Genomic DNA, 13,464 nt, shown 5'->3' with positions numbered 1-13,464 from the left:
GCGCTGGTCTAGCAACCCTTGTTGAAAATATGGCTTTGCCTATCATTAAGTGGCTCGGAAAAAAATGAATTTCAGTTTTTCAGAATGTGATATACTGTTTCACCAAACATGCGCTGATGAAGTTGTTATAAGCGAAGGTCCAGGTGATGACGGTATTGTGACAGAAATTAAAGGTAAAAAATACTGACATTGAAGTTTCTTTGACGTTGATGAAAATTTTAAAGAAACACAGCTCACGGAAAGGGAATACCCAATCTTATAGACTGCCAGAACTGCGATGGGTCTCATTATTAAGCTTATTTTTACGCAAATTACAGAACCGAAAGTGATGGATCCTCTCAAAGTATTGAACAATGTTTGAATAAAATGGCCGCTCAGACGGGAAAGTGGTTAGAGACTTTGACTGTCGTACCGAAGGGCCCGAGTTCGAATTCCGAAGAAGATACGGATATAATTTGTTCGTCTTTTCATAGGGTTGGACTACCTATTAGGTGCCTCCATAATAAAGGCGCCGGCACTTCCCGTCTTAGTAGTGGCCAATGCTTTTATAAAAACGGCTAGAGCCTGCCACCGGGGGAAAAGAAAAATATCAATAAAATTTTATTGCAATCTGCACTACGTCAGCAGAAAATTACTCATAATTTTTCCACTCGGATGTTAAGTAAATCTTAAATTTAAATTCTTCAATATTTGCATCATTAAGTTTTAATGTTTTTATTTTTATGGATAAAATTTTTATTCATAAGTATGAATACATATTTTAGAGGAAGGTAAGTACCTCGAAGAAAGGCTCTGAACCATGAAATTTTATGCTAAACATTTTATTGTGTGAGTTCATAAACTTAAGGTGAAACTGAAAATGAACGAAAAAGCAAATTTAATTATAGTGAACTAGCACATATTAATAATGTAACGAAAACCCTTTACAAAATTTTTTAAAAAATTATAGCTGTTATTTGCTTATGGTAAAATGTTTTTATTCATCGATCAGTTCTTGCAGTTTGTTGTGAGATAATCCACTTTTCGAATCGGATCGGATTGACGCACAAAGTATTTGGTTATTTGAAGCTCCTTATAACGGGGTTTTGACAACATGACGTATTGGTAAGTTAAATAAAGACTGATGTTTCTGCGTATTAAGCGGTGCCGATGTTACAGAGTCTGGCAAAAGTCTCAGTGTATATCTAAAATGTAACATAATCTAAATGAAATGGAGACAAATAAATTTTGTACTTAAAACTAAATCCCTGTCTTGACGCTCTACCATTAAGCTAAAGCTCAAACAGGCAAATTTCTAAATATTTCAAGTGAACAAAAATAATAATTTAATTAAATAAGTAAACTAGAAATTAATTATTCAAAAGAGAAGAACTGTAAAAATACTAATTTAAACAAATTAAAAAATAATTCAGTGCTCGCTAGCTCCAAAGGATTACAAGAACTCAGAACCAACTATTCAACTTAAACTACAATAAGTTTTTATCATATATTTCTACTACATAAAAATAAATCCATAAATAATTAAACACAGGATATCGTATAAATAAATAAATGAAAATAAGATGAGATGTAGAATTTTTTTCAGAAACAAAACGTAATCCTACTTCAAACATAATGGCACGATTATACTCTTTTTAAAAATGCAAAAATGTTTAATTAAATTAAACATGTGAACCATCTTTATACTAGTTTTCTGGTAGATTAAACACACCACTGCGATAATTTAGACTGTAGTTAGTCTCATATTAATCAACGAGTGATAATCCTTATACTCTTTTTAAAAATGCAAAAATGTTTAATTAAATTAAACATCTGAACCATCTTTATACTAGTTTTCTGGTAGATTAAACACACCACTGCGATAATTTAGACTGTAGTTAGTCTCATATTAATCAACGAGTGATAATCCTTAAAAGGAAAAAAAAAAAAAAGGTCTCTACTCAGGTAAATTCTCAAACAAACCGACAACGTTTTTCTTTCACCTGAGAAATAAAAGTATTATAACTTACAAAAATTAATCTAATAAAGGGTAATGGATCTGGTTGCTAAGCGCAGAAAGTCATGAAAGAAAATGGGCTTCATTTAATGCTTCACTACGGACACCGCTGGCGCTCATGTAATATATAAGAGGTAATATTACAAGGCTTGTAGGTAATGTAAACTGTTTAATAACTATCCCATGGGAAGAAACATAAACTTCATTGTAAGGTCTTGGAAGGAAAAAGAAGGAGGTCTGAATAAATAAAAATAGCTTGCAATCTGAAAACTTCAGGTTATAGTTAACCCATCAAATAAAAGGTTAACTTTCTTTTAAGTTTCACTTTAGAAAGCTATGGTGTTTATTTCTGCATTTGGATTTGAAAGTAAAGCATAAAAAAGTATCAAAACATTATAAAAAATGTATTATCTTTTTGAAGAAAATAAAAAAAATTGTATACAAAGGATTGCAGGCTATTTGTTACTATAACTTTTGTCCCCATTCGACTTTAATTTAGATGCATACTACATCAGTGCACAAATGAAACTAATTTAGATGCATACTACATCAGTGCACAAATGAAACTAATTTAGATGCATACATCAGTGTACAAATGAAGCAGAGTTAGTCATTTTGAAATCAATATACCTAAAAAGCGTTTAAACGTATTTTGTTTTTCACTTTTAAAATTATAAAATAACGGTTGCTGCAAAATGATTATTAAATATTACAGTTAAAATAACTTTTTAAAATTTATTTACTTCTTTTACACCGGTGAGGAGCCTACATCCGTAAATTCCAACATAAGAGATCTTATGCGCCATCGATTGGCAACAACATGCTTTCGTGTTTCTGATCTTTGTCTTTAAAGAACAGCATTTTGTTGTTTACTGATAACAAAAACCCCTCTCCGAAGCATAAAAATACTTTACTACACAAGATCTGGCTCTGCAGGTAAGAAAGGTATGGAACTATTTGTTCTGTATATAATAACATGAGATATGAGATTAAAATCAAGACAGCATATGATTACGATGGATGGCGGTTATTAAAAATTTATTTCTTTTTATAAAAATTTTAAATCATTATTTGGGAAGCCAAAAATAATAAAAATGTTCAGAGAAAGGCATCAATAAAAATACTTGCAGATATTTAAAGTTTCATGACTAACAGATGGTGATAAGTATTTCAGCTCGGCCTAAGGAACATGAAATCAACTCGACCTGGTTAAGTTAAGGAACATGAAATCAACTCGACCTGGTTAAGTTAAGGAACATGAAATCAATTCATCTTAATAGTATGTCGAGCCCTTCGTTAGGAGACCGAGATAAATCTTCACTTAAGGATTTAATAAGAGAAATATTTAGTAAAAAAACTCAAACGATAGCACCATTAGTTTGTTTCAAGCAATCTGCGACTGATTTCGAAAGCTTAAAATAATAGTATTGCTCAAAACATATTTCACAAAATGTCGATTTTAGAAACCTTTATTGCGAAACTTAATAAAATGAATTAGTTGAAAGAGATTCAGCATTAACAATCGACTGATAAAATAATTTATGCTTCATATTTTAGACAGAGATTGAAAAAGTAGAAAGGCTGAATGAAAATGTTCCTTTTTTCTGATTACATTAGCACTGCATGTGCACTTATCGAGGAATTCTTACGGCAATATTTGAGATGATGACGAAATTAGCAATTTTAGCCATTTGTAAGGAAGCCACACGGCAACAATGTATTTTATATTTTTAAATGTTATATGTAGAATATTGCAAAAAATTAGTTAACAGTAGAAGATGAAATCTTTTATTTTTTATTCACAGTTTGGTAAAAACTAAGTTTAACTTCCTGCTCCTAAATATATTTTATTGTATTCAATAAGATAGACCATAATCCGGCTTTGCTGAAAAGTTTCAAAATCACAGTTTCTTCACTTGAATTGTGTAGCACTGAATGAACTTACTTTGGTTGATATTTACGTCTCCATGCAGAGAATATTCTTCATGTAGTTTGTAGGAAATACGCATTTCAAAGTTTACACATAATAAAAAACCTACGTACGGTTCCACGTCACTTTAGATGCCCATTCTTATAACTACGGCTTATTTTTCCGTCATACCGATGTGTAACGTGTATACGAGCCAGTTTCTCTTAGAAAGTCCTCCACGAAGGCACCCCTCCCCTTAGGCAGATGGCCCTAGTGTGCTTTGCCGTAATCTCAATAAACCAAACCAAACCAATTCCGTCATACCGTTTAAAGATGCACACTTCTAAATATATGTATTTTTGAACACAAACATTTTTAAACACAAATTATAAAGTATTTCTACCGCCTTCTTAGCATGCCTTCGTGGTATAGTGGTCAGCACACTCGGCGCGTATTCCAGAGGTCAGTGGTTCGTGTCCCGGCGAGGGCATTGATTATTTCTTCAACTTCCTGCTTCCAAAATTACCTAATGTCTCTTCAAGATAAGGTTTAAAATAAACCTTTCATTAACACGTCAATTTGGTGTTACACAAGTTGCACAGTGACAGAAACTTAAAAACCTGGTAACTGAGGGCAACAATGAACAAAGTTTGCAGTATTGAAATATTTATTATAAGGTGACCGACGCTTAAATCAGCTTTGGTTCAGATCTAAACATTTAACGAATAACTCGCATCTAGTAAAGCTAAAGCCGATAAAACAATCCAATAAGCAGGGAGGTGAAGCAGAATAACCGGAAACGCATAAGTATTTTTAATGCCGGGAAATGCTTTCGACACATTAATTACCGTGAATGAGTAACTCTCGAAGTTAACATGGCCCATCTTATTTCTTTTTCTTAACTATTCAATTGAATTTGTGATACAGCATAAGACACGACGTTTTCCTTCGCAGAGTTGTGTTTTACTCTTAAATTATATCTTTGTGACTTAAGTGCCCACTTTGTCAACCTCGGCGATAGATTATTTCTTGAATCGAGGGTAATGATAATTGCATGGTCTTTATACGCTATTACGGCTCTTTGAGGAAATAACCATAAATTTTGTAACAGTTTACAGGACCCCAATCTCTCTTTCCTAGTAACAGTGAAATTTCTGTTTCTTTGATTAAGACCTGATTAAAATATTCAGCCAGCTTACCATCCCGCATAAGCACAGCTTCTATAGCGAAATCAGACTCGTCTGCCAATATGTCCAATTAACCTTCCGGGTCAAGAAATTTCAAGACTGCAGCCTGTATTTGGCTTCAGCGATTAACTAAACTTGAACTTCTTTGTTCAAGCATTGCCATATTTTTTAGTTATGGAGAAGATATTAAGGCAGATTTTTAGGATGTAAAATGCTTTTAGCCTGCAATGAATAGCTAGCAGTTTTTTAATGACTTGGGGAAATGAATTAGAAGGTTACCTGATTTAGAAGAATTAGCTTCAGGGTAAACGTTCCAAGACAGACTGGTTCATAATTCTGTCATATAATAATAATAATGTCATATAATAATGTCTGGTTCATAATAATAACCGGGGAAATGGAACGAAAATTAAGTGAAGCCAGTCTGATTACTTATATGAAACATAAAATTTCAGAATGCATTACCAGTATGAAGGCAGAATGTGTTATGAATATGAAGAACTCATTAACTAATGATTTGAAATGAAACAGAATAGTTTATGAGTCCTTTTGGCTGTAGATTAAAGTTTTCAGCAACAATGTTTACAGATACTGAAAGGTTCTAACAGGAGGACAGTTAGTTGCAGTTGCTCACCCAAAATTGTTCCAGCCATGTTCTATAGTATTTCGGTCTGAAGATTTGACTTCTAGACATGTTCTTTAGCGTTTAGGTCTGAAGATTTGGCTCGCTAATCCACCCGGTTAATATCCTTACTTTCTAGAAAACAGTCCACCAGATTAGCCCTAGGCGAACCGTTTTTGTCCATAAAAATGAGCTTCTTGAAAAGGCAAACAGAGGACGCTTAGGTCAATTTACTGTAACTCACAGGGGTCAGAGGATCGCTCTGAGAGATATGAAGTCCTGTGCGCTCACACAAGGTTCTATGCGCCTTTCGAGACCATCAAGCCTCCATTGATATGTTGATTTCTTTCTTGGATGTTGGAGTACAATTAGAGGATCGCTGGTTCTCTCCAGATAAATGTACGTTGAAAATCAGCGGTTAGGCGGAATTGGGTTTCAATCTGCAAAGAGAGAGGTCCTGGCAAAAGTGGATGTTCTCTTGCTAAAGTCCCTTCTGGCCCAGAAGTGAGTGGAACGCAAATAGCAGGTCTTCTTGCGAACATTACGAGATCTTAAAACTCTATGTTTGCTTTTTAAGGTTTGCAGTTGGCACTTCGTTAATTTTGACAAGAATGCTCGTTCACATAGCGTTAATCTGTAGATGGTTTTCTGGAAAGTGAAAATATTAAGTGGACTAGCGAAATCTGTATATTTGAACTCTATAGATCATGTCTTGGAACGCCTGTGGGAATGAAACGGCAGCTAGCTTTCACCTCCCGGAACTCTCCAGGACTTCAAAACAGCGTTATTGCAGGAATGGGGCCGACTGCCTCAAAGACTCATAAACTGTTTCATTTCCAGTATGAAGTTATGTTGTGAGAGCTGTATGACTCTTAGAGGAGAAATATACCCTTTATAAGCCTCCTTGTATTTGCTTGATCTTGAAACCTTTGTTTTAGACCTTTCTGCGCCTCACACACAATAATGCATGTGTACCACGACATTTGTGTAGTACATATTTTAGTACTTTATCAGCCTGTGTCCATACAAAGTTTAATTGAAACCTGTCCATCAGCTCTGGAAATAATCGACTAAATATGAAACTTATATTAATGTTGATTATCAGTATAGGAAAAAATGCTGCTATCATTAACGTGGAAAAAACTTTTGATTTTTTTAAAACTGTATGCAAAACTCGATATTTGATATTTTTTATATTTGATAAAATTTTGCATGAAATTTTAACTGGAAAATTTGCATTATGAAATTAGATGATTCTTTGGATTTGAACTCACCTGCTTGCTCAACATGGGATGAACAATAGCAACATACCGCTCCACTGATATTACTATCAGTATAGCAATAGATGACGTATAGCTGAGGCTGTGTATGAAGTGGTACATCTTGCAGAGAAATTCTCCAAATGCCCAGTGAGTGGTTAGATAGAAAGATAAGTTCTGATACACGCAGAACAAACCCACACACAGGTCAGCCACAGCAAGATTAGTCAAGAAGAAGTTGGTAATGGTTCTCATACGTCTATGCATTATGACCACAAAAATGACCAGCAAGTTGCCTAGAAAAGAAAAGCACTGAAATAAATGAATTGAAATATTGTCAGTAGGATAAAAAGTATAAAAAATAAACACAAACTTTCACTCATCAGTGCTATTTGTTTATTTACTTTAAAATTATTTAAAATTTTCCAACTATTTTCTTCCTTGAAATGTAATCATATACCCTTGAAATGTAATCATATACATCTACAATAATTCCTTGAAATGTTTCAAGACAATATTGTAGAACTACAATAATGTCTTGAAATTTAAGTACACTTTGAATGCACTATATAATACTGGAGATTAAAATAAAAATTTATCGATTAGTTAAATTTCCAGACGCATAGGAGAAAAATTGCTCCTCTTTTTAAAAAAGAAGAATTCAGCACATTTTTCCGAAAAATTCAAAATTTCAGTACATGGATACATTTTAATATAAAGAAATATACATGGAAATGGGAAGTACTATTGTGAAACTGCCAATTCTGTAATGCTTTTAAAACCCCTCTAACGGGTACCTTTGTTAAAAATGTAAGGTACATGTGACATTCTTTAGTAGCATTTGAAATAAAAGTACATTTAGAAAAATTATTGTGCCTTTTAGCATTAATTAAGAAATATTAGGACACAGGGGAAAGACGACGTTCACCGGAACTAATGCAAAACTGATCTAATTTTATAAACGGGGAGGGAGAAGCACCTTTTATATTTGGTGAATTTTTGAGCAATAAGTAACACGTGAATTCAAATACTATTTTATAAATAACAATGAACTTTAAAAACTTCAAACTTGACATTAATTACAGATCTTGCCTTGATACTGCTGAAAGTTCTATCCATTTTCCGTAGTAATTTATCATTTACTGAATACTATTGTTACTTACAGGAACTAGATATATATTGCGGAGCTTTGCTTAATCAGATCTCGGATATATTCCAAAGATATTCGAAATGTTTACCTAAAACATTCCGCTAAGTAACTCTAGGAGCAATGACTTCAATAATCGTGGCCCTGATGTATTTTATTTTGCATCTTTGTTGCATAACTAAGAGGGGAACCCATCTGTGAATACATGCAATCCATATTAATGGAACGATATGGCGAATAATAAATACTTTTTTCATCTCATAGCAAAAAAGGTGCAGTAGGTATAAAAACAACTGAAGCATTCTAATCAGCTTACAGAAAATGTCGATAATGTTATTCAAGTATAATCTTGTGTTCTCTAAAAGTTATTATCTCTTGCTTACTTAAGTGTTACATTTTGCCTTTGTTTACTTTTCTCTTGAAATTTTACCGCTGTTTGGAAGGTTCTTTATATCTTGAAAATAAACGCTTTTTCTATTCAAAAAAATAAAAGTAAAACGTCATAAGATCACGGTTTTACTAGTTACTTTACTGGAAATTTTCCTATGTTCAAAACTGTTAAACTTCAGTTTTTTAAGGAAGTCTAGGAATTGTTTAGTAGAGAGCACATGAAAGTTACCTTCTGTCGGGAAATGGTTTCTGATTAAATTTACACAAACGAAAACATGAGTATCAATATGATGATTTTACTCTGTTTCCTTTGTTTTCTTAAAAAATGATCTGAAATCTAAATTTATAAAACGATAACAATTAAAAACATTGCTAACAAATGTCATATCAATAAAGCAATCGCATTTTATAAGAATTTATTTACAAAATATTTCAGTATTTTTAAAGCACATAATATATATGTATGCTTTAAAAATCTGAATAAACTCAAGTATTGTTTTAAGGTTTTATTGGATACTTACAAAAGTAAATATCACATAGAGATTCAGAGAAAGCTACCCGTTTTACTGAATATGCATCAGCTAAGTTGAATGCTCATTTGTGTCTGAGATATGAAATCAGTCTTCAGAACAGAGATTCAGAGAAAGCTATCCGTTTTACGGAATATGCATCAGCTGAGTTGAATGCTCATTTGGGTCTGAGATAGTCCTAAAGAATACCAAGGAAGAGACGTCCTCTTCATCACAATCTAGCCTAAACTTGATTCCAGGCGTTCAGAATATTATTTGGCTCGAGCACTTTCACATGTAGGCAGCTGGTTAAGAACATTACATCTTTCTATGGGCAGGGTTTTTACTCTCAGTGATTTTATAATTCTAGAGAGGCAAAATTAAAAAAAAGCTTTTGTTCTGAAATACAATTAAATATGATGAGGCAAATACTGGCAGCTGAAAAAGAGAGGTAAAGAAACAGCAATTTAAAACTGTAATGCACTTATTTGTGTTCAGAGAAGAACGAAAACGAACATGATTAAACCTGTAGTAATTAACCTTGTAAATAAATGCTCTATTCCTCTTGTTCCATTCTGATTATTCATCAAATGTCATTTTATGTATCTAATCCAAGAGCATTCAGGTATTTAAAGCAACAAAATTATCCTGCGCAATTTTTGAACTTTTGCCACAATGAAATACATATATGTAATGAAAAATTTAGAAGTACTGATGTAGGAACACTGAGATGTAGAAACGCAAAACTGCTGATAGCGTAGAACGTATATCCTTAGTGAAGAGGAAGAATTCGGATTACGCAGAAAACTAAAATGTTGAATCCGTAATGACTAGAAAGCTTGGCAGCGAAATAAGACTAAACATTCCTTTTTATTCCAATTGATATTTCTAGCTACAATATACTACTTGGGATTCTAACAGTGCCCTTTCAAGAACATTTACATTCTTGACACTTTTGCGAGAGGAAGAGAGCACAGCGAAACAGCGCAAAATTGCAGGAAGATAGGCATAAACTAAATTGCGAAAATTATCCAATATAGAAGCTCACCAAGAGAAGGTTTTGGTTTATGTTAGGAAAGTTTCAATTCTCAAAATTTTGAGTCTCAAAAGTTCCGAATCAGCTACGTCATGAGCGTTATGCAAGCCACGCAAGATAGATTGATCTAGAAGTGACAACCGTCCAGAAAAGTTATTACGATTTTTAGAAGAGAAGGGGGAATTAAGGACCATTGCTAATTTACTAATTTATAATTTTGATTTACATATTTTTTTATCTAATACACTCACACAATGCTTGTTAAATTTATATATATACTATATATATATATATATATACATGAAGAATGAACACAACAATTCAGAAGAATGTTTCCAAATTTTAAATATGGTCAAAAGCAATAAAAGTTTCTAATTTGACGCACTTTGTCCTGAAAAAAATCAAATATGTAAAGTTCTGGGTTTGGAAGGGCTTCCGTGTATCAGAAGCAACAGAAAGCGAGTTTTCGAATGCAAAATTCTCTCACAAGAACCTAAACAAGTATTATTTTATTTCAGAAAAAAAAAAAAAAAAAAAAAAAAAAAAAAAAAAAAAAAAACACGCTAGAAATTACAAAGGGGAAGTATAAAACAAAGTTTAAAAAACCAACATTCAAATAGAATAGATAAAAGTTATCTTCTAAAAGTTATCTTTCTAAAGCCAAAAATCTGATATTACGGGATTGCCAGAAGATGTGGGTGTTCATCAACCCTATGAAGTCTTTTGCTTTCAAAAGCAATCTAGCAAAAATACACCGAAGATAAAAATAGACACACAAATAGAAAAAGAGTAGTGAACAGATAGTGTTTATAAATAAGGAACTGGAGTAACTAAAAAGCGATATTATTTCAAGATTGTGTGTCCGAATTTATTTTCGCTATGATTAAACTACTTGGATTGCTTTCAAACAGTAATCAATTTAAAAAATCACTGTTTGAATAGCGCAACAGTTTTCTTTGACTGTTTGAAATGGGGATTATCATAAAATATTTCTATCCAACAGTGTAGTGTAATATTGATATTACATAAAAATTATTAGCCATTAACTACTTTATTTGGAAACATTAAATTCGTTTTTCTTAAAGAAAAATGAGTTAAAGTCCTTTGAAAATATGCTCTTCGACTCAAAATCCTAATGCATGACTAGATAGTTGGAAATATCCCATAAGCGAGCTTGCTTTCAGTGACAGGCTTTATAAAATATTTAATGTAATGTATGTTCCTGAAGTAACTCTCTCGGATTGCGTAAATATTGACATCTGGTCGTAAAGCATTCAGATGTCGATGGGAGGCAAGTAGAGGCTTGGAAAAGAGAAAAAGACAAAATTATGTTCGGAACTGAAAGGAGACGTTAAGTCAGGTCTGCGGGGCTTGGCTTTGTTCAAATAGTAATAGCAAATAGTACTTTAATTAAAATATTAATACAATCGCACAGCGGAAACTATAGGTCAAGTTGGCTTCTGAAATGTCGCTATGAAAAATAATGTGGGATTATTCCATGCAGGAATTGAATTTTGGGTGAATGATGCACAGGCGCTTATGATATACGTTAATATATTTATGCTATAGGGCTTCTGCCCGTAGTTTCTAAAGTTTTTAAATCTTGCTAAGACAGTCAGGTGAGTTTTCGTCTCGTCTGTGAAATCAACAACTGAAACAGAAAAAGGTTTAGATATTTGAAAAAACAACTTTTTTTTTCAAATATTTAAAACTTTATACTGGACAAATGCACTATTTGGGTTTACAGTTTAAATTTCCGCAGCTTGCGAGATATCAGTAATAGAAAGGTGAACGTAAAGTTTAAATTAATTAGATGCTGAAGTCTATCATACAAACAGACTTACAAGTGCCGGATCAAATTTACTAAGCGTTCGATAGAACTTAGCTAGCAAATTGACTAATGCCGAATAACTGAGCAGCAAAACTGGGCAAGAAAAGTCGTGTTACGTTCAGCGTCCGCTGCCAAAAACTCTCTGTCTAAATTTCGAAGCTCTGTTTTTAAAAATAATGCTTTTAGCAATCAGAAATTTCTGTCTGCGCGTCGACAGAACTCTCCTATCAGAATACACATTGTTCGTTTACATTATTACTGATTGAAAAGAACGGAACTGATTGGCTACGTTAACATAGTTCCAGCATTTTCTTCGTTTAGATTTGTCTAGTGAGATATCGCTTCAAGCAATCAATTAAATTTAAATAAACACTCTAAACAAGTAAGTAATTTTTGAACGTAACAATCTGTATTTATTGAAACAACGGCTGGATTTATCAACTCAAAAGTTTACGTATAAAATGTTTAGCAGATATTTACAAAAACAGCAACTAAAGTTAAACTGAACTTTATGGAATAGCCTATGGGATCTCCTTGAAATCTAATTCCGTGTTAAAAATAATTTGAATGCCCAACAAGACTTTAAATCCTTTTGGAAATCCAGTAGTGATTGCAAGCTCATTGTAAATTTTCTTGCACGTAAAGCACAAGAATATCAGAAATTCCTTTGCATAAGGTGTTCCAACAAAATCGCCAGATTTAATATCTCCAATAAATTATTTTATTTTCAGAAAATGGAAAGTATTTTAACTTACTTTGTAGAGGCTCACTCTCTCATTAAGTCTATGAGTACACTTAAGCGAATTCAGAACTCAAGTAATTTAACAGAAGGGACTTCTTGTGCTTAAAATACCAGCCATCTAAGCAGTAAATTAGCCATTTATGGAGTAACTCAAAAGGAAAGAATTTCAAATGGAAGCTAAAGCTAAGCAATAAATTAGCAGAAGCTGCACAGAAAGGATTAACCTGCGAGTGGCTCAAACTCATATCGGTGTGACAAGCAGTCTTAGCAAGAATCAAGTAACGTGGAAGACAGACTGCTATCGTAGAAATTCAATTAGTAATGCGGCCTTCAGCATGCGCCACACGTTCTGGCTAAGCAACCTAAAACCTTCCTTTAAATACTATCTCTTTCTACCAAGCTTAAATACGCGCGAAGCTTTCAAGTAACATGTAGTATCATTGCTGTAATGATTAATTAATGGTGTAATTTAAATGTTTGTGTCACTTGGGTAGTGAGATTTATAATATAAATGGTATTTTTATTAATTTGAGCAATAATATTGAAATTTTGAATAATTATATAGATTTTTGTTCTAATAAGCGCATATAATTGTTGTACTGAATCATTGCATTTGAATAATCGTATAGAATCATAGTATTGAATTATTCATGAGTAATCGTACGGTATCATTGCATTGAATTATTTATTTGTATAGTATTTCCATTGTGCAAGTAAAATTGTACTGTACATATCTTATTTTTGAATTGCGTGCTAGTAATATGTAACATCATTTCAGTAATAAGCACCTATATGAAAAAAAAATATTATTTTGATGTCAACATGGCATATATGAT

At 32.8% G+C, this 13,464-nt stretch overlaps 1 protein-coding gene across 1 annotated transcript in view; it reads right to left on the bottom strand.

Moving 5' to 3' along the window:
* Positions 1 to 13,464, bottom strand: part of LOC118191506 (trissin receptor-like) — a 568,898-nt gene that overhangs the window by 41,125 nt on the left and 514,309 nt on the right. Inside the window, exon 3 of the mRNA XM_085809189.1 lies at positions 6,989 to 7,269. Coding sequence (XP_085665315.1) covers positions 6,989 to 7,269 — 281 coding nt within the window. The remainder of the gene's footprint in view (positions 1 to 6,988; positions 7,270 to 13,464) is intronic.

Source organism: Stegodyphus dumicola, chromosome X2, assembly GCF_044657685.1.
Source record: "Stegodyphus dumicola isolate Sdum_Otavi_A_Nest chromosome X2, ASM4465768v1".
Lineage (NCBI taxonomy): Eukaryota > Metazoa > Arthropoda > Arachnida > Araneae > Eresidae > Stegodyphus > Stegodyphus dumicola.
This window is presented reverse-complemented; position numbering and strand designations above follow the sequence as displayed.